The sequence below is a fragment of the Uloborus diversus genome, chromosome 9 (genome assembly GCF_026930045.1).
Source record: "Uloborus diversus isolate 005 chromosome 9, Udiv.v.3.1, whole genome shotgun sequence".
NCBI lineage: Eukaryota > Metazoa > Arthropoda > Arachnida > Araneae > Uloboridae > Uloborus > Uloborus diversus.
The window spans coordinates 133825296-133851307 of NC_072739.1; the positions used below are offsets into that span (position 1 = coordinate 133825296).

Sequence of the window (26012 nt, forward strand, 5' to 3'; positions counted from 1 at the left end):
TCAAACAATATACTTAATAACAAAAATTGACTTTTAAACATTGGTTGTTTAACATAAAACACATATATGATTAAAACTACAAAAAATAATAAGTAAAATAAGGTACGGTTTAAGAAAATTAAAATAAGAAGTTTAAACATATCTGAAATAGATCATATTAGTTGTTTCATATTTCTTTGTTACAAATGCAAATAATTTTAAATTCTGTTGCATTTGGCCATGTCTTGAGAAATGAATGACTTTATTTTGAACATTAGTAAATATAGTAATCTAATTCATCGAAATCATGAACTAAAAATAGCTTAGACATGTTCTTGATTACACATGATTCTCAGTACATTACATTTACAAGACTTAACAGAAATACAGAATGTCCTTATTGGCCAGGATTTTTAGAAAGCAAGAAATTTCTCAGGGAACTGTCCCGGTTAAAAATGTCAAACTCTGATGCTTTGGGATGCAAAAACAGAAGCAATTAAAATTTGATTTTAATTTATATAGTACATAAATACAACTGCTCAGATGAGAAAAAGCATTTTTTGAACATGATAACTTAATTTGAGTTTCAAGAGAGGGTCCAAACATAGGACTATCTCCTCAGCAGTGTTCGAAATAGGTGGTCGTAAGCCACATTATACAACCAGAAGTTTTGATTGGATGCCTAGATTTGTAAACTAGGTGTTGACAAACTAAAGTTTTGGATCACATCAAAGCTTTTCTTTCAAGACTCATTCTGCTTCAGTCCCTATGTTCATCCAAAAGATGAATTTCTAAAAGTATTTTATAATGTAATCAAGTTTGTCTTTAAAAAATACTTAAACATATTTTTTAATATGCTAATTCTATTTAACTTTTTAAAAAATATTCAGATACATATATATTTAGAACCAACCCTAGAAATTTATACCAGGCATCACTATGTTGTCTAAATTTAAATTCTTATTTCTAACGTTTCTCCTTGGTCTTGAGTTCTCAGTAAGTTGCATTTAAGTCGGTGTAGAACTTTAAGATAACTGGAAAGTAGAGAAAAGCAACATGAAGATATTAAGAATCTACTGTATATCACAAAAAGATAATTTAAATAGATACATGAAATGATCCATAGTCAAATTTTTACCACTATTTTAAAAATTTCGTCGCCTCAGAGCAACAGTAAGATATCTTAGTGTTATTTCTGGGATTAGATATCTTACTGTTGCTTTGAGGCGATGATTTATGAAGGACATCAGTCTATTGATAATTTTGAGTAACTCAGTTGAACACTTATTCATAGTATTGATATAAGAAGTTCCTTTCTTGCCAGCAATACTCATACAAAACATCATTCTTATAAAAATATATGCACTTCATTAAAATCGACTCATTCCAGATTTACACAAAAATGGCATGGGTATATGCACAAGTAGGGACAAACACACAAAACAATTGCTACAATCACAGCTCTTTATAATGACAAGACATATAATATTTGTACACAACAAAACTTTTTGCCGTCCATCTTAGGAAAGTGCTAATCGTCTTTTTTGTGACTTTGGGAAGAGGATGATTCTTTTCTTTGTTTCTTCAGGCGACTCTCTGCGCGCATTCTCTCTTTGAACTGTGCCTGCTTCACTTTAACCATCAGGCTGCCTGACATCCATAGCCAGTGACCCTGAAAAATATTTAAAAATTAGTTAAACACATCCTCCTACAAAGTATGAAAAATATTCTAAAGATGAAGCTGTGTCTTTTGTATGGGTGATTTTCTCAATAAATTAACTTTTGGCAATGATCAAGGACTGATACAGTGACCTTGCAATGGCAATTTTTCTGAATTGAGGTCCTAAAATGAATTTCTTATATGACGTTACGGATAAAAATCGGGTTTGAATCTTCCTCTTAAAAACTTTTTGGAATTAAAGTTTCAAAACAGCAATTTAGAACCCCCCTCTCCTTGAGCATTTCTCAAAATGTAAGTCTTAAAGACGTGATTGTAGACAAGACAGGTAGTGTCGGGAATGGGTTCACTGATTCCTCCAGTAATTTTTCGGAACTGAAGTACCAAAATGATAGATTTCCTTTGATAATGTTAGGGGGAAGGGGTTACAAAACATTTGCCCGGAATTATTGCAAACTCTAATTTCTAAAATGCAAATTTAGAATTAATCTATCAACCGAAAAGAAAAGGAATTGGTTTGGGTACTTGTTTGGCTAAATCTCTAAATTTTATCTTCGCTTTAAATAAAAATGTGTTACCCCCCCCCAAGCGGGTGTAAATCAGCCATAGTAAGAGATGGGGGGGGGGGATAATGACTACTAATGACAAGCATGAAAAATTCATCTCATTGTTAATAGACAGTTGTAGAAGACATTTTAGTACGCAAATCAATGATCAGCAATAAAAAAATTCAAAATTTAAATTTAATGAGTTTTAAATTTAAGTTGCATGGGAAAATGTCAATACTGTCCCCTAACTTAAATACTTCACTAACTCATGAAGATGTTTTACAATTGATGAATAAGAAATGAAGCACAGAATTCACAAAAATTCTATTTAATAGTGGACTGTAATGAATGAATTCAGGAGACTTTGCACAAAGAAACTCAAAACACAACTCAAGAATAGTTTCACACTCGGACAAGTACAAAGCACCACTGAACTGGCATAAAGAATACAATCCAATTAATTAGAATGTTGATCAAGGTCAAAGTATTTTTAAGCTGTTACATAAAGAAAAAAAATCAGGAAATTTACGGTTTTTATATTTAGATAAAACGATAAATCAGGCGTGGGGGGGGGGGGGGAGTAGAACAGCATAATTTTCTTTATTCTTCCTTTTTTTTGTTCTCTGTATCAAACAAAAATGTTTATTTAATTAACTAATAGTGAAAAAGAAAAGAAAATACATCATTTAAAATATTTCATAAACATTTTAACATAAAAAAGTTGTGCTTTTGGAGCCATATTTTTACATCAACACATTGATTTTGATACTGTCTCAAAGAAAAAGAAATGCACATTTAAAATAACATATAGATATTTAATTAGTTAAATTGAAAACTCTTTAACTACATTATAAACTTCTTATTAGTTTCAGCTAACACCAAAAATGCTGTCTAATTTACTTCAGGAAATATTGGTGTTAGTAAAGTGCAAAATACCATGAAGTATTGGTTATTCGATATACGGATATTGCACACTAATTGGAAGTTATACACCTATACTTTTTGAGTGACTCCAAGTCAAAACATGCATTTTCAAATTTGCACCAAGAAATAAAGTTCTAAGAAACCTTTTTTCAAATACAGTTGACTCTCTTTTCATCAAATAACTGCGATTACGAAACAGACAATATTTTATTAAGATCTAGTGGCACCCGCATGGCTTTGCCCGTAGTAGAAAATTAAAATGTCTTTTGGTTCCCCTGTATATTTACAAATAATGTATGATGAATTTCTCGCCAATTGGCTTACCCATGTTATGATAACTTGGTAATTTACTCATCCATCTTATTGGTAATTTTGCTCGGGAAAATGTTCTTAAAATAGGAATAGAAAAAGAACAAAATCGAATTTTCGAAAAATCGCTTCGAAGGTCACACTCCCATGCTACAAACTAATTTGGTGCCAAATTTAATGAAAATCGGCTGCACGGTCTAGGCGCTATGCGCGTCACAGAGATCCGGACAGAAAGACTTTCAGCTTTATTATTAGTAAAGAAGATAACCTTCACTCTTTTTATCTCTTTGAGAATCTTATTTTATAATTTCAAAGCAGACGATATTTTGAACTGTTGGTGATGTCAGGAGCATTACTCGATGGCTTTTGGCTATTATGTATGTTACATCTCAACTCTAGAGGTAATGCGCATGTGGCGCCATCGCAGTTGTTAAAAGGCTCGCACACTTTGCTTCGGCAGTCGTTACCTGAAGACTCTCGGTGCAGGTACACCGAGATTTGTTTATACAGTATGTTTTAGTTACTTAATAAAAAATGTTCTACCTACCTTTTATCAATTTACCTTTTTAAAAATACAGTCCACTATATTCAACCAGTGAACCTTACCAAAGTGGTCCGCCTAGCCGCATAGAAATACCGAAAATATGGTAACTGTCATAGAAAGAGTTCCAACTGTGATAAGCCGTCAAAGAGGAATTCTCAAAGGAAGAGTTACAAGAATTGAAAATTTCCTAAATACCGTTGAGTTGGAAGAAGAAACGGAAGTTCAACTGACAGTTAAATTAGAAGCCCTAAAAGAAATTCTAAGAGATTTGAAGACCCTTCAAACAGAGGTACTTGGGCTACCGGACAACGTTGACATAACGGAAAACCTTCAGGCATTTGAAGAAATTGAAATTTCGATTGAGAATGCAGAGGTAAGAATCCGAGCTCTCCTCTCTCAAATTCATAAAAACGCTAATTCTCAGATTAGTACTAGTGTATCGGCTACGCAAAATGTACCTATCGCTAAAACTAAATATAAACTGCCAGAAATTCCTTTACCCATTTTTACCGGCAAATATGAGGAATTTCAAAATTTCGCTACGCAATTCGAAGCCTTAATCCATGAAAACGAGCAATTAAATGACACGCAAAAGCTATTTTACCTTAAATCTGCGTTAAAAGGTCAAGCTCAATCTTTGCAAACCTCGGAAGACACTTACGATTCTTTAATGAATGCCTTAACTTCCCGTTTTGAAAATAAAAGACTGGTTGTTAATGCCCATATTCAAAATTTATTCAACCTAGAAAAAATAAACAATGAATCTCCAAAAGAATTGAGAAATTTAATAGATAATTTCAAAAAAAATCTACGTGCTTTAAAGGTGCTAGAATTCGATCAAAATAACCTATCAGAAATACTTTTGTCTCATTTATTTTTACAAAAGGTTGATAAAGAATCTTCTAAACAGTATCAAATGTCTCTTAAAGGTAAAGATGTTGAAAGCTTCGATCAATTGCTAGACTTTTTTGAAACTAGGGTGTCAATATTAGAAACCGTGAGTAAAAATGCTCAAACTAAACAACCTCTTAAAAACCTTGGCCCTTCGTCCCAAAAAAGCAAGGTGTTTGTAGTTCAAAATAAAAATAATAAACCGAGGGTATGTGTTTTGTGTAAAAACAACCACACATTGTTTTGGTGCGTTGGATTTCATGACATGAGTGCATCTGAAAAATTGAAATTTGTAGAGCAAAAAGGACTTTGTAAAAATTGCCTTAATGCTCATGTGGGGATCTGTAAATCAAAATATGTGTGCTCTGTTTGCAAAGGCAAACATAATACCTTGTTGCATGATTCTTTAGGTGAAGTTTCTCACATCAAATTTGTTTCTGACTCAGAAGGTAGCAATTTACGTAACTTTTCGGACTCCTCGCAAGGAAGTTCTACTGTTTCTGTAGGTCAGCAAAGTAAATTTGACAGCAAAACAAGTGCGACTTTAGTATCTCGCACACAACAAATAGGTAATTTAATGACAAAATTAAATGTGTTTGTTTTAGGAAAGGGCAACAATCGCGTGGAAGTGACTTCGTTAAGTGATTCATGCTCTGATATAAATCTCATGACGGAAAAGTTAGCAGATTTCTTGGGACTTAAGAAATTGCTAGTCAAGAATTTGTCTTTAAGTGGAATTGGTGACCATTCTGTACCAATAAAGTACAAGGTCATTTGCTGCATTAGCAATGCAGATAGAACTTTTGAAAAACAGATTGAGTGTTTTCTTGTTCCGCAAATCGCGGCAAAAATTCCGTCTAAGTCCTTTTCTATAAACGAATGTCAAATTCCTAGTCACATTGTGTTGGCTTGTCCAAATTTCTATAAGAGTACGGACATAAAATTGTTGTTAAATAGTAGCTTGTTTTTTGAAATTCTGCGACCGGAAAAACTGTATTCTGAGGATAAGAAATTAATATTTCAGGACAGTGTTTTCGGGTACCTGTGTACTAACAGCACATTACAGGAAACAGATTTAATTAACTGTTATCTTACGGAAAATTCTAAGTTAGATACTACTTTGGAGAATTTCTTTAAAATGGAGTCTTTTCCCGGAGATAATATTGAACCGACTAAAACGGAAGACGAAAAATTTTGTGAGGAACATTTTGTTAGAACTCACTCTAGAGATAGTACAGGTAGATATATCGTAAAATATCCAATGAGAGAGAACGCGGAATCGTTATTAGGTTTTTCAAAACTTACTGCAGAAAAACGATTGAATAGTATTTGGGCCAAATTGAATAAAAACAATACTATGGAAAACTTGTACCGTGATTTTTTGGCTGAATATTTATCGTTGGGTCATATGGAAGAAGTGGAGGATGTCGAAGCTGATGAAAAACCGGGTAGGGTATATTATATCCCACATCACCCAATATTTAAACCGGAAAATAAATCTACACCTCTGCGGGTAGTCTTTAATGCTTCCGAAAAAACCTCATCAGGATATTCTTTGAATTCCATTCTTCTATTCGGGGGAACTATTCAGCAAGATTTGTTTTTGATTGTGCTAAGATTTCGTAAGCATAAAATTGCCTTGTGTGGGGATATTCGTAAAATGTACCGTCAGATACTAGTGCATGAGTCGCAAAGAGATTTGCAAAGAATTCTCTGGAAGGATAGCTGTCAGGCCCCTGTAAAAACATACAGGCTTACTACTGTATCCTACGGTATTTGCTCGGCCCCTTTTCTCGCGACCCGTGTGTTGCAGGCTTTAGCGGATGATGAAAAATCGGATTTTCCTATCACTTCAGATATTTTGCGTAATGACACATACGTTGACGACATCTTAACAGGTGCAGCGTCTGTAGATGCCGCAAAACAGTCATTACTATCATTGCGTAATCTTTTAAAGAGAGGAGGGTTCGAATTACATAAAATTATATCCAACTCCACAAGAATTATGGATGATGAAGAAAATGCTAAATTATCGTTTGACTTTTCTCAACCTGTGAAAACTTTGGGAATGTTATGGAGACGTGATACCGATAATTTCACTTTTGACATCACGTATGAAATTAAGGACATGTTCACCAAACGAGAAGTTTTATCTACTATCTCTAAACTCTTTGATCCCCTTGGGCTAGTAGGTCCAGTTCTCACCAAGGCGAAGCTTATAATGCAAAGTCTATGGACACTGAAGTTGAACTGGGATGAGTCGTTGCCGAAGGATGTGATGCAAGAATGGACTTCGTTTCTCGCTCACCTACGGCAAGTTGATCAAATTAGTGTAAAACGACCAGTGATTGCCGATAACACCGATGCGTTTGAAATTCATGCATTTTCGGATGCATCTCAACGTGCATATGGAGCAGTAATTTACTTGCGTTGTGTTGATACATCTGGAAATTTCACAACCAGACTTTTGTGCAGCAAATCTAGAATATGCCCTTTAAAGATGTTAACCATTCCCAGACTTGAACTTTGTGGAGCTCTGCTGCTGGCGCGATTGGTGAATAAGATTTCTCTTATTCTGGAGCTGCCAATATCAAAAACTTTTTGCTGGACGGATTCTAGTATTGTGTTATGGTGGATCAACACTCCCGTGACAAATCTCAAGACTTACGTCGCCAATCGGGTGGCGGAGATTGTGAACTTAACCGGTAATTGCAGTTGGCGGTGGGCGAGTTCGGAAAATAACCCGGCTGATTTGATCTCGAGAGGTACCACAGTCAAGGACCTCGTTTCGAATGAACTTTGGTGGAATGGTCCGGAGTTTTTACAAGGTGAACTGCCATCAACTGAGAATTGTGATTTTTCTGGTGATCCTGCTTATGAACTAGAACTCAAGAACTTTAACATTAATACATTTCTTATTTCAGAAAATGATGAATTTTTTGAATATTTGTTAAATGTAACTAATGATTATTTTAAATTATTAAGAATTTTAAGATTTATTCTCGTATTTTCTCGGAAGTGTAGAAAGGAAGAAAGAAGTCAATCCTCCCTCTCTTTGGATGACTTGCAAAGAGCTAGAGCCATTCTTGTTAATAAGGTGCAAGTAAGGCATTTTGGGTCTGAACTTGCGGCCTTAAAGAATGGAAAAGGTATTTCGAGCTCAAGTAAAATTTCGTCCCTAAATCCCTTTGTGGATTCAAATGATAATTTAAGAGTAGGAGGACGCCTTACTAAAGCTCAAATAGAGTTTGATGCCAAGCATCAGTTAATCCTTCCTCAACATAGCAAATTAACTTATTTAATATTTGAAAGTTTTCATAAAAGATACTTTCATATTGGTGCCCAGGGATTGCTTCATTTTGTGAGGCTGCAATTTTGGCCTATTAATGGCAAAAGCATTGCAAGAAAGGTTGTGCATAACTGTAATGTTTGTTTCAAAAATAACCCAAGTTCGCCATTGCAGTTAATGGGAGAATTGCCTTCTGAACGAGTAAACCCAGTTGCCCCCTTTGTCAATAGTGGTGTCGATTTTTGTGGACCATTTCAAATTCGCGTAAGTAACCTTCGAAAGGCAAAAATTGTTAATGTATACGTTTCTATTTTCATATGTCTTTCTACAAAAGCCATTCACTTGGAGATTGTTTCCGATTTAACCTCGGAGGCATTTATTGCTTCCCTGAAGAGGTTCATCTCTAGGCGGGGAAAAATCTCAAGCATTATCAGTGATAACGCAACCAATTTTAAAGGCGCGAATTCTGAAATTAAGAAATTACTGGCACAAGCAGACACGCCTACCTCAACGTTAAATAACTATTTATTGTCTGAAGAACTTGTTTGGAAAAACATTCCCCCTCGTTCTCCTCACTTTGGAGGGCTATGGGAATCAGGTGTGAAATCCTTTAAGCATCATTTAAAACGGACCGTAGGTAATAATAAATTAAGTTTCGAGGAATTTACCACTGTAATGGTTCAGATAGAAGCAATTCTGAATTCCCGTCCACTTACTCCTTTATCAACCGATGTGAACGAGTATGAAGTTTTGACCCCTGGTCATTTTTTAATTGGCCGCCCACTACTTGCACTTCCAGAGCCAAATTTAAAGGACATTCCAGAAAGTAAATTGTCTAAGTGGCAAAAATTAACAAATTATGTGCAAGTAATTTGGAAACGATGGCAGACTGATTATTTGAATCACTTACAGCAGCGTAACAAGTGGCAATTTGCTAAGGATAATGTTGAAGTTGGTACTATGGTACTTTTGAAGGAACCCAACTTACCCCCGTTACAGTGGCCACTTGGTCGTATTGTGGAAACTATAAAGGGTTCAGATAACAAAATAAGAGTCGTAAAAATTAGAACTTCTAATGGTATTTTCACTCGATCTATTTCTAAAATTTGTATTTACCAACTCAGTAAAAGTTATTTTTGGGTATTGAAATTTGCCATTTACAATTTTTTAAACTTCTTTACATGTTTACCTCTTATATATAATTTTGAAGTAGCTTGTTATGTCACTATGTTCATATCCTGTGATAAATTTTGATTGTTTTTGAAATGTATGTTATGTATGATTGGTTTTTGAAAGTTGAACCTTTCAACGCGGGCGGCATGTTACATCTCAACTCTAGAGGTAATGCGCATGTGGCGCCATCGCAGTTGTTAAAAGGCTCGCACACTTTGCTTCGGCAGTCGTTACCTGAAGACTCTCGGTGCAGGTACACCGAGATTTGTTTATACAGTATGTTTTAGTTACTTAATAAAAAATGTTCTACCTACCTTTTATCAATTTACCTTTTTAAAAATACAGTCCACTATATTCAACCAGTGAACCTTACCAATGTATATGAAGATTTTTTTACTTTTGAAGGGTGTGCCCATGTTTCTAATGTGAGTTCACCTTCTCCTGCAAACTTGTGCTTATTTTCACAATTAAATAAGTCAATTCAAAAATGGTCAGTAGGCCTTAACCTCATGATTTGAATTTTTGGATGAATGGATTCAAACTTTTTTATTAGGTTCAAAAGAGGGTTGGGTTTTGGACGTCCAAAACTGTTCGAAACTGTCTTAAACTGATCAAAAATGTCCTACACTGTCCAAATGTCTGATCCAAAAAATTCTTATTTACTGTAATATTAGTAATGCATAAATATAAATAATGATTCAGTGACGTAATTTTTAAAAAAAATCTTTAAACAAAATATGTATTTGATCTTTTGATTTCTAAAATTGTGTAATGTACAGCAGATTTGTGATTCATTTGTAGATCCTGCAAAATACTGTCTATGCTTAAGAATATAAGATATAAATTTTAATTATTTATCGTAGAAAGTTATAATTATGAGAAAATTAATTTACAAAATTTTATTCTTAGTTATTTACAATTAATCATGTATTAATGCTTGCAGTAAATTACTTCTTCAATTTTTTAATTACATCAAGGTCCATTTATGTTAAGATTCTTTTTTAGTAGTAAAAGATTTTCAAAGAATATTTCCCAATAGAAAGCTCTATGTATGAGGAAATGAAATTACAAGATTTCTCTTAATTATTTAAAGAATCTTCAAGAAATTGGGTACATCTATAGTCTGAGTAAAAACTTTAAGGCCAGTATAATTTTCTTTGAAAAAAGGAAAAGGAAGTTAAAGGGATTTTAATAATGTTGTATTATTTATTATTAATGTTCATTGGTAAGAAATAACGCAACAGACGGGATTTGTAAAGCATGCAATAACAAGAAAAGCAGTGGTTTATTCAAAGTTAGCATTTCAGTTTGAGTAAAAACTATAAGGCCACTAGTATTTTTACAAAAACTGCAAGTACTCATACTGTAATAAATGTCACCTCAGTTAACAAGATTGTGGAATTCCTTCAACTTGCAGTTTTGCGATTAATTTCTTCAAAGTTTTTGTCTTACTTGTGACGATATCGTAAGGTAAAAAGTTAACTGTTCAAGAAAGAGGGCAGATTGAAGCTTTTTCTTCAACAAGGATAAGTAGGCGTACTATTGCGAAAAAATAGGAAGATCGAAGACTGATGTTAACATTTTTGTTTGATTTTAACACAATTAGGGAAAAAAGAAAACCAAGAAAACTCAAAGCTTTGCGCGTCATGGAAGATGAGTTTGGAAATTATTACATTACCTAAAAAGTACTCAACCAGGAAACTTATTCAGACGATTGGTTATTAAGTTTCTCCAAAATTTTGAGTTGCGTCACTTTCATTGCAGGAGTGTGATATATAGGGTGTTCTGTTTTAACCTGCAAAACCTCTATTTTCGCAATCGTTAGTCCTAGATGCATACTTTCAATTGCAAAAATGTTCAAAATCAGATGCAGAATTAAAATATTGAAAGTTTGAAGTAAAAATAAAAATGAATCAAAAATTACAATACTTAACTTTTTATAAGGGCCCTAGGTCCCCTAACTTATATTTAGGGACACAATCTCCATTGCAAAATAATTCCAGCACAAAAAGTTTCAAATTAGTGTGACCAATATTCCCCGAGATATGAAACACAGCGTTTTGTGACTTACAACACTTCACATTCGCCTTCAATAATACCTTTTGGGGGAAAATATAGCAGTATGTGTGCATAGAGGATGGTTTTCAAATTGTTCGAGGTTTTGCAGTGTGTTTTTGCGTATCATGGCATAACATTTGCATGAAATTTTGAATAGCAATGCAAAATATAAATACCTTTTTTTTTTTTTACTTCGACGACCTGTCATTTGTCAAAAAGGGCGATAAGTTCCAACCTCATCTTCTGTATGGTCCCTTGAAACTTTGAACTAGAATATCTCCTTGAGTTTTGGTCGCACAAATGTCAAGTCTTTTGCATCAGTAATAGTTTTCAATGGAGATTATTTCTCTGAATATAAGTTAGGGGACCTAAGGCCTGTATAAAAAGTTAAATTTTGTATTTTTTGACTCATTTTTATTTTTGCTTCAAACTTTCGATATCTTAACTCCATATCTGATTTTGAATATTTTTGCAATTGGAAGTATGCATTTAGGACTAACCGTTGCGAAAATAGAGTTCTTGTAGGTTTAAATGTAATGGTATACAGTAGCTAGTTATGATGCTTTTTGATTATATGAACTCGGATTCTCATGAATCTTCCCCATGCAAAAAAGGGTCAACTGTGTAATGGAGAATATTTTAACTGTAGCAAAAATTTGTGGAAAACTCACCACCATAACAAGGCAATTCAAAAGAATAGGGGACGAAAACACAATAGATATAAACATTCCTCCACTGTCAAAATACTGCTGACGAGAGAAGTACCTGCGGAAATACAAGGACATTTAAAGTTTTGAAAAGTTCCCAACATAGTATCAAAAAGAAAACTACATCAAAAGAAATAACATCAAGATGAAAATTTTTCATAACACATTCAAATTGATTAACAAATAAATTAGACAATGGGAATTTTGCATCAACTTTAATATATATAAAGCATGACAAATAAAGCAGGGCCAAAACCTGAATTTTACTTCGGGGAGGGTTTTACCAAGCACATTTCTCTGCTATGACTATGTTTTACCGACATTTAAATGTGAAAATACATAATTTATTAAAACCATGGGATAATTTAATCTAAATAAATAAAACATAGAATATAAATGTGTGTATGTTTATATGTTCCTTATACAAATCCAGTTTACATAGGATCTCGACAAAATGTAGCAGGGTGGTACTTGGATACCCGAGAAGGAACTTGTGTGTGTGTGAGAGATGGGGAGGTGTTCAAAAGCCAAAAAGTACCGAGCGGTTCAAATTTTAATTTTAGGGCCTAAAAATCTCTTTCTACAGGAAATAGGTATTCAACCAGTTTAATTTTACCACTACTCAATAGCCCGCGAAACATACCCGGGAGTACATTGACTTCCTTCAAATTTCAAAAAGAAAAAAAAAGAACTGCAAAATCACCAGAAGAACAGTTATAAGCACTTTTAGCCAATGGAACAGCGTTTCCATATCGGAAAATTATCATTTGCGCGATCTCATTTAAAAATTAGTGTGACCATTGAGAACTTTGCCATTTTTTTTATCGATTGTGACTAAATAAAACTTCGTGTTTGTTTTGAAGTAAAAATTTCCCTTTTTGATTATTATTAGGAGATTTATTTTCATTCTTTTTTTTTGTACTGCCAGCAGAAGATAATCAAGGATTTTAGTTGTATTTATGGAGGGTTGCGTTTAATTTATTCGAGAATTTTTGATTTGCCCTTTTCTTTCTTTAAGAATGACTAGTCGACCCGTGCGGAACTCCGCACTGAACTTTGAATCGTTTCATAAGACATTTCGCTCTTTAAAAATTTCAAAGAAAGAACATTATGAAGAAGAACGGAAAAAAGTAAGCGCAGAAGAGAAGGCATGTAATATGAAGACATCACTAACAAAACTTCGTTAAATACAACGTTGTGATAATTCTGTCATCGCTCACCTTTTGGTGGTATGTGTATTTTCAATGCAAACATAAATATCATTAAAAGTGTGGCTGAGTGACTCGTGAAAAAGCAGTAATTGTGCATGTGAAAAAACGGGTTGTGGCAAATACAGTCCTGCCCATGTGTGATTACAGAATGAGGAAGATCTCACGTTGCGATTGAAACAAACATCATAGAGAAGTAATAAATTAGATTGAAAATAAGTGTTTTTATTTTTGAATATTGGAGAATTTAAAACCAGTTGAACTGAGTCCATTTTTTAAGTGTAATTTTTCGAACGTAGACAAAATGTTTCTTTTTTTTTCAGCCGAAATCAGAGGTGTAGAAAATGATTTCGTACTAATGAAGTTGATAATAATTTTAATGTTTTATATCGTATTCGAATAAATAATTAAAGGTTCACTGGATGAAACTCGTAATTTCAATTTGACGTAGTATTTTTTCATTTGTACAAAAGGTCGAAAACTGATATTGGAAACATATACATTTCAGCATACAATGAAAATGTTTTTCTGCACAAAAAGGATTCCCTTGAGGTAAATCTAATACTTTTTTCATGCTTACATTATGCTTAGTGGTCTGGACGGAGTCAAAGCTGTTTTTTTTTTTAAAGGAAGAACACCTTTCGATTAACAGTCATCTTATCTGAATGATAACTGTAGCCTGCATAAAGGAGTCGAAACACCAGGTAGCCTTCCCATTGCATTTATTTTATTACGTGTGTTATCTGCTGTATGTTATGAATACATGTAATGCGTAATACTAATCTAAAATTGCTATTATGTCGGACAGACCGGGCTTGCCCGAAGTTCAGATAGTTTACAGCCGAACGCTCTACAGAAAAAACTTATCTATTTAAATGCACAACTCAGTCCAGTGCTTTTAAGCTTTATTAAAACACACACTCACACACACAAGTTTATTTTATTTTTTTTTCCTTTTTGAAAGCAACGCAAAAAATTGGAAAATTATATTAGAACTTTGCTTTAAAAAAATCTGCATAAGAACTACAGATTGCATCAAGGTTGTGCAACAGCAAGGGGGTTTCCGAAAATTTGATTTTTAGACCGTAAGTCTATTTTTGTCATTAGCCAGCCTGATAAGTTTTAAAATGGGGAGGGGGGGATTTCTTCAAGAGAGAAGAAAGACCTCGCATACTGGCAGAAAAATAATCCACAGAGATAATATATAAGATAAGATATTGAAGAGAAGTGTTTTTATTTTTGAAAATTTTTACAATTTGTTATCGCAGGCTGCTTGAAACGTTATGGCTTAGATGGCAGCACGTGTTCATCATTAAACAGAGCGGTTAAAATACAAAATAATTTGAATTAAGTGCTTTTTTAAGCGTAACTTTTCGAATGTAGTAAAAATGAGATAGGTTTTTTTTTGTTTTTTTTTTGCAAAAAGAAGAAATATATATATTACCCTTCAAATTGATGTAGTAGTTTTTTAATTGTACAAAGAGTCAAAAACTCATTGGAAGAATCAATATTTCAATATACGATTTATAATATTTTTCTGAACAAAAAACAATTCCATTGTAGTCTGAAATCTTAAAATTGATACTTATATTTTCGCTAACATTATGCTTTAATTTTCTTACCGAAGCCAAAGCTTTTTAAAAGAACAAAAAAAAAACCTTACCATTGAGAATCAATTTAGCTTCATGTTGAATCATGTTTTCATAACAGCAAGGAGCCTTCCCATCTCATTTATTCTAGTCCCTCAAATTTGTTATTCAAGTTTATTAAGTGTTCTTGTAATGTCCGATATTCTTCTAATTTTTTGATGCAGATTGTCCGGACGTGGGCCCGAACACGCATTCTTCTGGTTACCAGTCAAACGCTCTGCCGATCAAGCTATTCAGCTCTGTCGGGCACAGTGCAAGTTAAAGTTATAAATTTAACCGAAAACCTCATTTTGGTTCTTTAAAAGAGGTTTTTTTGCTCGAAAAAACAATTTTTAGACCGTGGGTCTATTTTTCGTCAGTAGCCTGTAGGATTAGCTTTAAAATAAGGTGTATACCAAAGAAATCGATCAAGAATTGAGGAAAATCTCGCGTAGAAACCAAAAACCGGCTACAGAAATAATATATAAGGATTATTTTGATGGGAAATTTGTTTTTTTTTTTTTCAATCGAAGCTTGATTGTTGAACATGCGTCACTTGATACAACTTTTATTTTCGAGGCAGACCGTGCAAAGCCATACAATGCAGCTAGTGCATTTATTCAGTCTGTAATTTAGCTAAAAATATACATATTCATGTTTTCTACAACTGGGACTATTTTTAGCTGTAGAAAAACCTATTTCTGTATTAATAATATAAATATAATCTGAAAACATAGAAAATTATATAAATTTTCTGTCGGAAAAATCAAAACTAAATATTTATGTATTTAAACAGAATGACATACGTACTTCCAATTGCTAGCAGCTAGTTCATTGATGGTGGAGGAGCAAAACACAAGCATCACTGAAAAAACAAAAAATTCAATTTTAAAATTAGTGCACAATGAACTAAATTGCATTACTTAAAATTGGTGATTAAAAAAATCATGATTTTGTGTGTGTGTGTGTGTTTATTAAATTTTAAAATCTTTAAAAAAAAAATCAAATTAGCTGTAGATTTTGGATTAATTCTATTAATTTGGGTTGGAACAAACCAATTTTTTGAAGAAAATAAATTTTAGGCCTCCTGTTGCACAGGACCCCTAAATATTTTTTAATTTGGATAAATATTTTTATGGTACATGTGCAGATATAGGGGCATACCTGCCAACCTCCGAGAAAAAAAAATCAGGAAGATATTTTTATCCAGAAGATTTCAACACAAAATAAAATCAGACGGGACACCTACTCCTTTTACATTTAACAATATATTAGTTATGAATTTCATATCAATTGAACTTACTTTCATTTAGTAAATATTACTTGTATTGCTTTCTTTAAAAGTTTGGAAATAACGCTTTTTACTTGTACTCGTCTTCAAAAAAGAACGAAGCAAAAACATCGTGAACGAGAAGATGAAAATCAGCGCCGAAATTTTGCCCCTAGTTGCTCGCGGCGGCGCTCCCTTCGATTGAATCCTGATGAAGTCATGCGCTCTCAGTGACGTCATAATCTTGCCTCACGTCTTCTCGTGCGATTCTCCTACGGCAACCTCTCCTTGGCCTAAAATGCGGTGCTGTGTTCCACAAAAGTATCATTAGTGCCAAAACAAGTGAGATACAATTTTTTCCTACAAAACATGAAAAATCCGGAAGATTTTGCTCATAACTGGAAAAACGGAAAAGGACATGAAAATCCGTAAAACTTCCGGGAAATCTGGAAGAGTTGGCAGGTATGTAGGGGCAACGTTTTTACTAACACAAAATTTTGAACTGCTAAAAAAAGTCTTATTGATTCAGCCTGGTACACAGTGCTGGTTAACACTTTCAGATGCAAGTTGTCACAAGTTTCCATTGTTCAAATTGTATGAAACTTTTTTTACACTTGTTTTGACACAAAAGGAAAAATATAGGAGGGTGTGCGACTTGAAACATCAACTTTTTTTGGGGACACTCTAATAGGCATATACTGATATACCAAAGAAAAAAGTTTATTCAGGAATGCATTCAGTGGAAATTTACATCGAAATTTCAATGAACATTTTCTTTGTGTTCAGAACACTTCCTTTACTCCCATATAAAAAAGTACCCAGGCAGATTTTGTGATATTTATGTTTTTCAAGAGACTTTCTAAGATTTAATGATTTAAATTGACACATAAAATGCAAGGAAAAAAAAGCCAGACTTATGCAGTAATTCTTTTATATTTTTGAGAGTTAAGTTCTGGGAAAAACTTGCAAATTTCCAATTTTCTTTCAGTAAAAAAAAGAAGGTACTTTTTAATAACTAAACTTCATTTTAAAATGAAAATTAAAATGCTAAAACTATGTTTAAAATGCAGAGCTAGCAATAAAAGTTGTAGTCCCATGTTTTGGTACAATAACGAACCTCTTTTACAATGCAGAGAAATGAGCTTATGGATGAAAACCAGGGTTGGCTTTCTGCCGGCAGAAACTGGTTTCTGCCCTGCCGGTGGCAGAAACTGGTTATAACCGGTTATAACCGGTAAAAACCGGCAAAAACTAAAAAGCATCTTTATTAATTCAAGTAATTACAAAATGATATTTGTTTAAATAAACTAAAAAATGTAATTCTATTTCATCATTATAAAAAATAAAACTCATTGCCCTTGATTTAGTTTGACAGAAAGAGAACTGTTTAACTGCAGATGCTCGTAACATTTGTATTAATCTAAAGGACGAAAATCTTAAGGGCACTTAAGAAAAAGAAGTGACATACAGATTTAAACAGGCAATTACTGGTTGTTATTTGCTAGCTTATACGTGTCATCTAAAATGCTTGGGATTAAAATTATCATTTGCTCAAGAAGAAAATGCCAGAATTTTACTTCCCGATAGTAGCCTCGATTTTATACCTAATATCACAGATTTACAAAACAAATTGACCCTATTTCCCAAAACTTATTTTTCCAGTCAAATTTTAAAACCACCCCAGTTACTACATAGTAGATCATTTTATTTAAAAAATATATACAATTGATGAAAGTTTCATGAATCTTTGCTGTATCCTTGATGGCATTGATATTTAGTTCTTTTGTGAGAGTATTCTGTTATTTCTCCTCTATTCATATTAAATTAAGAAATCATTTATATTTTCAATTCACCTTTTCTTACAGACAGCAGCAGAGGGCAAAAAACATAATTTTTGATTTTTAAGGATATTGTAATTAAATTGTGGTTTGGCTAACATTTCATTATTTTCCTGTGCTAAATTCCTATTGGGTATCAAAGATTTCTTTTATGTCATTTTTTGAGTTTTTGCCACAAATGTGGCAGAAAGGGGTTTTTGCCATGCCGGTTTTAACCGGTTTCTACCAGTGGTTTTAACCACCTTGGCAGAAACTTGCCAACCCTGATTGAAAACCCAACAAAAACAAGGTGGAAAATACATATATATATATATATGCAAACCACTTTACGCTTTCAATTAAAAAACTTTTTTTGTTGGAAGCGTTGACTCTTCACTTGGCTTGTATTTTTATCGTTTTCTAATTTTCTCATTGGTTTCATTAACCCTTTATTTTTAATGTTTAACCTTCATTACTCTGATTTATTGCACTTGATAGATGTTTTTCCCATCCATAAGCTTCTTTCTTTGCATTGAAAAAATGATTCATTATAATATCCAAATAGTTTTAGACAATTTTTATGCTATTTGTGTATTTTAAATGTTATTTTGAACTTTTTAAACTTTTGCAGACAAGCAAAATGTTTAATTGGAAAAAACTCATGCAAAAAGTTAGCTAAATAAAATCTAATACTGAAATGTAAATACAGATCACAATCACTTCTTATTACACTCACTTTAATTCACAATCATGTCTTATATGTTTAATTAATGATTTGCATCATAGTAAGTTTCAATAAATGCTAAATGATCTGATTTAAACTTATACTTACACAATGTGAAGAAAAATGCTCCTTGAAAATTTCCATGATGACGAGTTGCAACAGTTACCACAGTGACTAAAGTGTGAAAGACTAGAAGGCCAATGAGCCACGGTTCTGTCCAATCAATCTATAAAAATAATGTAATTTTTAAACTAAATTTCAGTCATTTTATATGAAAATTGAACAACAATTAATAAATTTGAAAATGAGATAAAAATCAAAAGATAGTGGACAAACATGATTAAAAATATATGGATGAACCAATAAGCAAATAGGCTAAGTGTACCGCTCAATCAGCAACAAACAATTGGCCGATTAATGACTAATTTTTAAAACTATAATTCCCCCCCCATCAACTTTTTTTTTTTTTTACAATTTTCGACTTTCTAGAATCAGTAAGAAGTTAATTTTTGGAAGTAATGATATATTTTTCTATATTTTCATATAAATATATGTATATATATATATATATATATATATATATGTAAGAACCGCCGCTCGGTTCTTATTACGAATCTTGGTTTTCGCAAGTTGCAGTGTTGTGCCGTGATAATCCACCACGTAGGAAGAGGATAAAGCTACATTCACAAATCACATCTTTATTTTTACATGGAATATAACAGCAGGAACTTCTCTTAACTAACTAACTTGTTTAGTTGTGCCACGATTTTTATATAGGAAATATCATTAAAAGATTACAGATAATTATCCCTTGATCATGTGATCTCACGTGATCTGAATAGGAGGAGCAAATTGCAATAACGAAATATTATTGGGCTTTGCACCGCAGACAGAGGCTGGCTTAAGTCTGGAGGTAAAAAAGTGTCTGGTAGGTACTTTAAGGGGAATCTCATCTGAGCCCAGAACATAGCCATATATGGTATGAGAAGCATTTAAGTGTGTAATAAATAATGTCTGTGACTCATACCCGCTGACATATAAGTGAACAGAACTTAATATGGAAAAGGCCTAGCAAAGGATTTTTCATATTACATCCCCCCTCCCCCAAAGAATACGACAGGATTGAAGAAGAAAAAAAAATGAAGACGGGAAATTATCTGCAACCTCTTTTTTTTTTTTTTTTTCAATCTTCTGAAATGTTATAACATTATACACATTACCTATACAATAACACTACAGTTACTAATAAAAACACAGTACAATTAAAATGACATTGTAGTTTGAGGTCAAATTATGTAACACTCAATACTTTTTGTAAGTTCTCTACATAATTCAACATATGTACTCAACATCCTTTCTTCTTTTAGCTCAACGATGAACAATAATATTATTTCACTCGTGAGATAGCTTGAAGTTGCTCGGTACATTATATTTCCTCAGTTTAGATATATGAACTGTTTGTGTTTTTTCTTTGGTATGCGCATTCGGTTTGTTAATTTCATAATTAACATCTGAAATTTTTTGAAGAATTTTATATGGTCCACTGAATGGTTGAGACAGTTTTCGAGAATTAGGGTATTTGAATTCTTCATATATGACAGTGTCATTTGTATTAAAAGTTTTGTCCACAAATCTTGCATCGTAGTATATCTTATTTCTTTCGTGGTATTCTTTAGTTCTTTCAACTGCCAATTTCCTTGCTTGTTCGACCGGAGGATATATGTCTTCTTTTACTGGATTTTCAAAAGGTAAATACCATACATTAAATATGAAGGAGGAAACTTTGTTACTGAGTGTGGAGTCAAGTTGTATTCTTGAGTCACATGCTCCAGTAATTTAGGCCAAGGAACTTTTTTAGAAGTTTCATTTAATTTACTTACGCCTGTTTACTATTGGCAAAATATAACAATAGACATAACTAATTTTAATGTAAGAACCACCGCTCGGTTCTTATTACGAATCTTGATTTTCGCAAGTTGCAGTGTTGTGGCGTGATAATCTACCACGTAGGAAGAGGACAGAGCTACATTCACAAATCACATCTTTATTTTTACATGGAATATAACAGCAGGAACTTCTCTTAACTAACTTGTTTAGTTGTGCCACGATTTTTATATAGGGAATATCATTAAAAGATTACAGATAATTATCCCTTGATCATGTGATCTCACGTGATCTGTATAGGAGGAGCAAATTGCAATAACGAAATATTATTGGGCTTTGCACCGCAGACAGAGGCTGGCTTAGGGAAAAAAAGTGTCTGGTAGGTACTTTAAGGGGAATCTCATCTGAGCCCAGAACATAGCCATATATGGTATGAGAAGCATTTAAGTATGTAATAAATAATGTCTGTGACTCATACGCGCTGACATATAAGTGAACAGAACTTAATATGGAAAAGGCCTAGCAAAGGATTTTTCATATTACATATATATATATATGTGTGTGTGTGTGTGGATATGAGCTCCCCAATCTTAACGATAACTGTACCGCAATACCACGGTGAGCAGAGTGCATTGAAAACAAGACAGGAGGAAGTAAGATGTGAGTGGAGAAAGATGATTGTTGTTTTAAGAACGAAGGCCCTAGACACTGGACGTTTACTTTGACATTTGTTTTCGTGTTTCAGATATGTTCTGTTTGTTTTCATTAAATATTTTTGTCTAATATTTTTGTTTTGAAATTGATTGTGAAAAATTTCCTAATATATATTAATATATTTAATTAGCATGTTTTCAAATTTTATACGAATTCTGTGGCCTGTTACATTCATTTCACAAGACATTAAGATTCAAATTAAAGTTGCACCGAATATTCAGCACTCGGCAAAATATGGTATTCGGTGCAGCTCTAATTCAAATATTTAGTTTGTAATCTACATCCAAGAGACATCCCTAATTTAGAATTGATTTTTAAAAAAAATCTAGTAGCTCTTTAATCCCAGACTTATTTTTTTATGAAAATCTTAAAGCAATCGTAACACACGAATGTAAAAAGCCGGTTGTAGACAAAAGTACCACCGTAGAATAGAGATGAGTTTGAGCCCGAGCCTGTCCGAGCCCAAAAACTTGTAACCGAGCCTGGGTGGTATTGTCTCGGTCCAAAATCCCCCCTCCCCCCCGATTCCGAGAGAAACTTTCTTGTATCAGAAAACTGAGCCTTCTACAGCTTGACATGATTTAATGAAATGTTATTTCTCAGTCGTTGTTTTACAACAACTAAATGTGGGCACATATATTGCAACAGCGATTGGTTGAAAATGTTTTTATTTTTTTAAATCTCTCTGTTAATGAAAAATGTTATGTTAAATATTCTTCATTAAGATAAGTGTTTTAATTTTCTCAAAATGTCTACTTCAAATGCATTATTGTATGTTATATCGTAATAGTAATTGCCAAAAAAAAAAAAAAAAACAACATATTATAAATAAAAGTTTATTTTCTGTTTTTTTTTTCAAAATTTCATTGATTAAACTGATTTAAAGGTTCATTTTTTTCTCACAGCATGATAATGTTTATTTGCTTTGAATTTGTTTGGAGATTGATGATTGAATATCATGAGTCCGAGCTCATCTCATCTCCTCATCTCTACCGTAGAGAGGGGTGCATCAGACTGAAACTTCCCAATCACACAGAAAAGTTTCGAACTTTTACGTTGGGCTGTTTTTTGGCAGCAAAATTTTTTGAAGAAAGATGATAAAGAGCTGAAAAATTAAGTTTTGTCATTCTGAGCACAAAACCCCTATCTTGCACCTTTTAAGACAGGATTTTATGAAAGTGAAAAATATGCGTGTCTGCAACATGAATAACCTGATACAATTTTTGAAAAATTACCTAAGAACATTTTGCATTGAACTGTCATCTACAAATGTTTTTATGATTTTAAACACTTTATAATATATCTAAGAAAACATTTCTATTGCTTTCTAAGCCAAATCTATAAATGAAAAATACTTTTCTTAAATATGCTACAGTTGTGCTAAGCACAGATGTGGTACCTGCACGTTTAATCAAAAAGAATTTGTCACTTGGTGGTCATTAGTAATTCAGTTTACCTAAATCTCAAGTTATATTCTCAAGTTTTTTGGCAATTCATGAACAAACATGAAATATTAAAAAAGCTTTGGGGGAAAAAGTGTTTTTTTGCATATTTTGCTAAGGATATTTGACCGCAAGTGACAAATACTAAGCCTCTAAAGTGGTAGCTGAGACAATTACCCTTTTTTGCCTTACTAGTTACGTCGATACAACTTTTATATTTCAGTGATGCAGCATTAAGTAATACAACCTTGCATAAATGTTCATGTGAAAATTCAACTTTTTCTCTTTAATGTGTATTTAAAATGCATATTGTAAATAACGAAATGTTTAAACTATTCATATTAATGTCGTACTGAGTATTTGGTACTCGGCCAAATTTCGATCAGATACTCGGCCAATACCAAGTAGTTGTAAAAAATTAAATATTGTTTAAGAAAGATTTCACAATTAATAAAAAAGTTCAAGCATATGATATACTGCAATCATTTACAAGTCAAATTTAAATTTTGAGAATAATGAAGCTTGCTATGCTTCAATGGAATGAATCTTTATTTTTTTGTCTCCAAAGTTAATAAAGCCTATTTATTAAAAATGGAAAAAAAAAAGGCAAGTGTAGAAAATATGAAATTTTTAGGCTCTCTGATATGCCCCCCTCTTGGCGAGATTTTAATTTTTCGCTCGATACGAAAATCGCCAATAAGGCGATAACTTGGCAACCCTGGTTTTGCAACTTGAACGCTGGAAAGTAGTTTCTCGAAGTCTGTCTTTTTGCACGTGTCTGTGTGGTAGGAGGTAGGTGCTCATATGTTCCGCTTTTAGAGTATTCTTTTTCTTGTTGTTTTTTAATGTTAATTTAGTTGAATTTTCTATTTTAATTATGAGTTCGGTTTGTGATGTTGTCCAAAAGTATCAATTGAAATTTTTGAATGAATCTTCTTTTTCTTTTTCGTCAGGTCGTCCAACGTTTGGACGTACCGGAGTCCTAAATAGATTTTTTATATTTAAACTAATTGAAAATAAAGAGGTTTTTTTAGAATTTTTAAGGGAAATTAGTTTACTTAAGAATGAAATGTTATGTTCTAGATGTAATTCTGTTATGAAAATTAAAAAAACTAAAAAATGTTCAGATGGGTTAATTTTTTTTTGTAGAAAGGTTATTGGGGGTGTTGTTTGTGGAAAAGAAGCAACGATCAGGAGTGGGTCATGGTTTAGTTCTAGCAAGTTGAAAATAGAGGAGATTTTTTTGATAACATATGAGATTTTAATTGGGACCAAAACTGCTGATATTGAAAGTCAATATTTTTTTTCATCACAAACTTTAGCCGATTGGCGAAATTATATTAATGAAGAAATATTAAATTACATTGAATTAAAATGGTGTTAATTTCACATAAAATCTGTGACTTTATTGTATACTGAACGGAGGAGATCTGTGACTTATATCCGACTGTGATGTATATTAAAAGTCGGAGGGATAACGGACCGAGCGGCAGCGAGGTCTCATAGTACTTCCGTAATGAGACCGAGGCAGGGCCGGCGAGCCGAGGTCTCATTACGAAAGTACTATGAGACCGAGGGCTTGTATCCCGGAGAAACAACGGAAAAAAATTAATGCATTAATTTCATTAAATAATTAATGACATAATTTGAATTTTTCCTGTTGGCGCTAAAAAAGCATCGCTAAGAACGATGTATGACATATGACGTCATACATAGTTTTCTTGGCGACGCTTTTTTGGCGCCAACAGGAAAAAGTCGCCAAGAGGGGGGTATATCAGATTTGTTCCAATTTTTATATTATTAAATGGATTTTTGCTACAAACAAAAATTATTCATAAGAAAAAAAAAACCTTTACTTAAAAAATAAAAGCAAATAAAACAACGTTAGAAGCACCAAATGTGCAGGAACCACTGCAGACATGTGTTTTTGGTGTTACAAGGAATGCCTTTTTCAATGCACAAAATGTGAGCTTATTGATTTAAAGACATCCAACAAAAGTCGGATTTTTTTTTGTTGTTGGATGTCTTTGAGTGGCGGATACAGAAAACTTTTTTTTTTTTTTGTGGGGGGGGGGGGGGGGGGGAGGGTTGTCATGCTGAAAAATGTTTCAGAAACTATTATATGGACATGGAGGTCTATACTTCTATTCCAATGAGTTCAAAAATTTATCACGTGTGTGTCGGTGGTACTTCTTAAAACATAATTGGTACTCGGCCAAAGTGCTACTCGGTACGTCTCTAATTTATATACTTCTTTTTTACACAAAAAGAAAAAAAAAAATCTACAGTCAATTATATTTTTTTAAATATCGCCTGCTGCCAAAATTATCTTCCCAAGGGACTCCCCATTTGGCGAGTCACCCTCTGAGGTGATGTCGAAATTTTCAACATATTCTATTTGTCCATGTTTGTTTCAAAATTATTAAGTATAGTCTGCTGTCAAAATTAATTGACACGCTCAGTTAACAAACATGGAGAACAGAAAATTACAATGTTTTACAGTTCTAGATGTCAGAAATTTTGAAAATTTTGAGATGGCATTTTCCAGAAGGCAGATTAGTATTAACAAAATAAAGCGTGAGTACAGGCTCTTAGTCCAAATTAAGAAGATGCTTGCAGTACTACTTAGTAATAATACACTAAACGCGTTTTACTAAGCTATTTTTGTAGTATATGTACAGACAGCCGTCAACATGATTAGTAATAGCAATTTACGGTGAAAGAGAAAATTTGTAGAACTACATTTATTAATTTTTAGCGAAGGCTTTTACAAAAGCAAGCACTTGCTTACAAAGCGACTGCATGAATTGAACAATATATTAAATCACAAATCAAAGAAACGAGTTGTGAAAATTTGATCACGAATTTCTCATTTTGAACTCCACTGAAACATACCACATTTGTACAAAAGCACGACAGTACAGATAAGCATAATATATAATAACAAAAAAACAAAACCTCTTTCAAAAAGGAGATCAGATTAAGAACTTCATTTCTCATATGAGGCACCAATTTATTGCCTTCAGTCAAAATAGCAGAAAATTCGGCCTCCATTCTGAATTTTTGAAGAGGTATCAAACGTCCAAGGTACGTAATTTCATGTCATTATTATCAAAACAATTAAATTCAAAAAAAAAAACCCAAGGCGAATTTATTTTGCATGAATTTGCTTACGCCTCTGAACGAACGAACGCACACGCAAGAGAAATGAAAAGTAAAGTGCAG

At 33.0% G+C, this 26012-nt stretch overlaps 1 protein-coding gene across 1 annotated transcript; it reads right to left on the reverse strand.

The window, feature by feature from the left end:
- On the reverse strand, nucleotides 1-25951 carry LOC129229620 (transmembrane protein 18-like). The gene is made up of 5 exons (XM_054863966.1): nucleotides 25746-25951; nucleotides 18856-18973; nucleotides 15747-15801; nucleotides 12065-12158; nucleotides 1-1651 (listed from the first exon to the last, which is right to left on the reverse strand). Exons 1-5 carry the CDS (start codon nucleotides 25839-25841, stop codon nucleotides 1511-1513), a joined length of 504 nt encoding a protein of 167 aa, XP_054719941.1. The 5' UTR covers nucleotides 25842-25951; the 3' UTR covers nucleotides 1-1510.
- Nucleotides 25952-26012: the final 61 nt, after the last annotated feature.

Coding starts and splice junctions, on each gene's coding strand:
- LOC129229620 (XM_054863966.1), bottom strand. CDS start 25,841: ATGGAGGCCGAATTTTCTGCTATTTTGACTGAAGGCAATAAATTGGTG. Junction 12,159..15,746: donor CTAGCTGCTAGCAATTGGAA/GTACGTATGTCA, acceptor GTATTTCCGCAG/GTACTTCTCTCGTCAGCAGT. Junction 1,652..12,064: donor TGAATTGCCTTGTTATGGTG/GTGAGTTTTCCA, acceptor AATATTTTTCAG/GGTCACTGGCTATGGATGTC.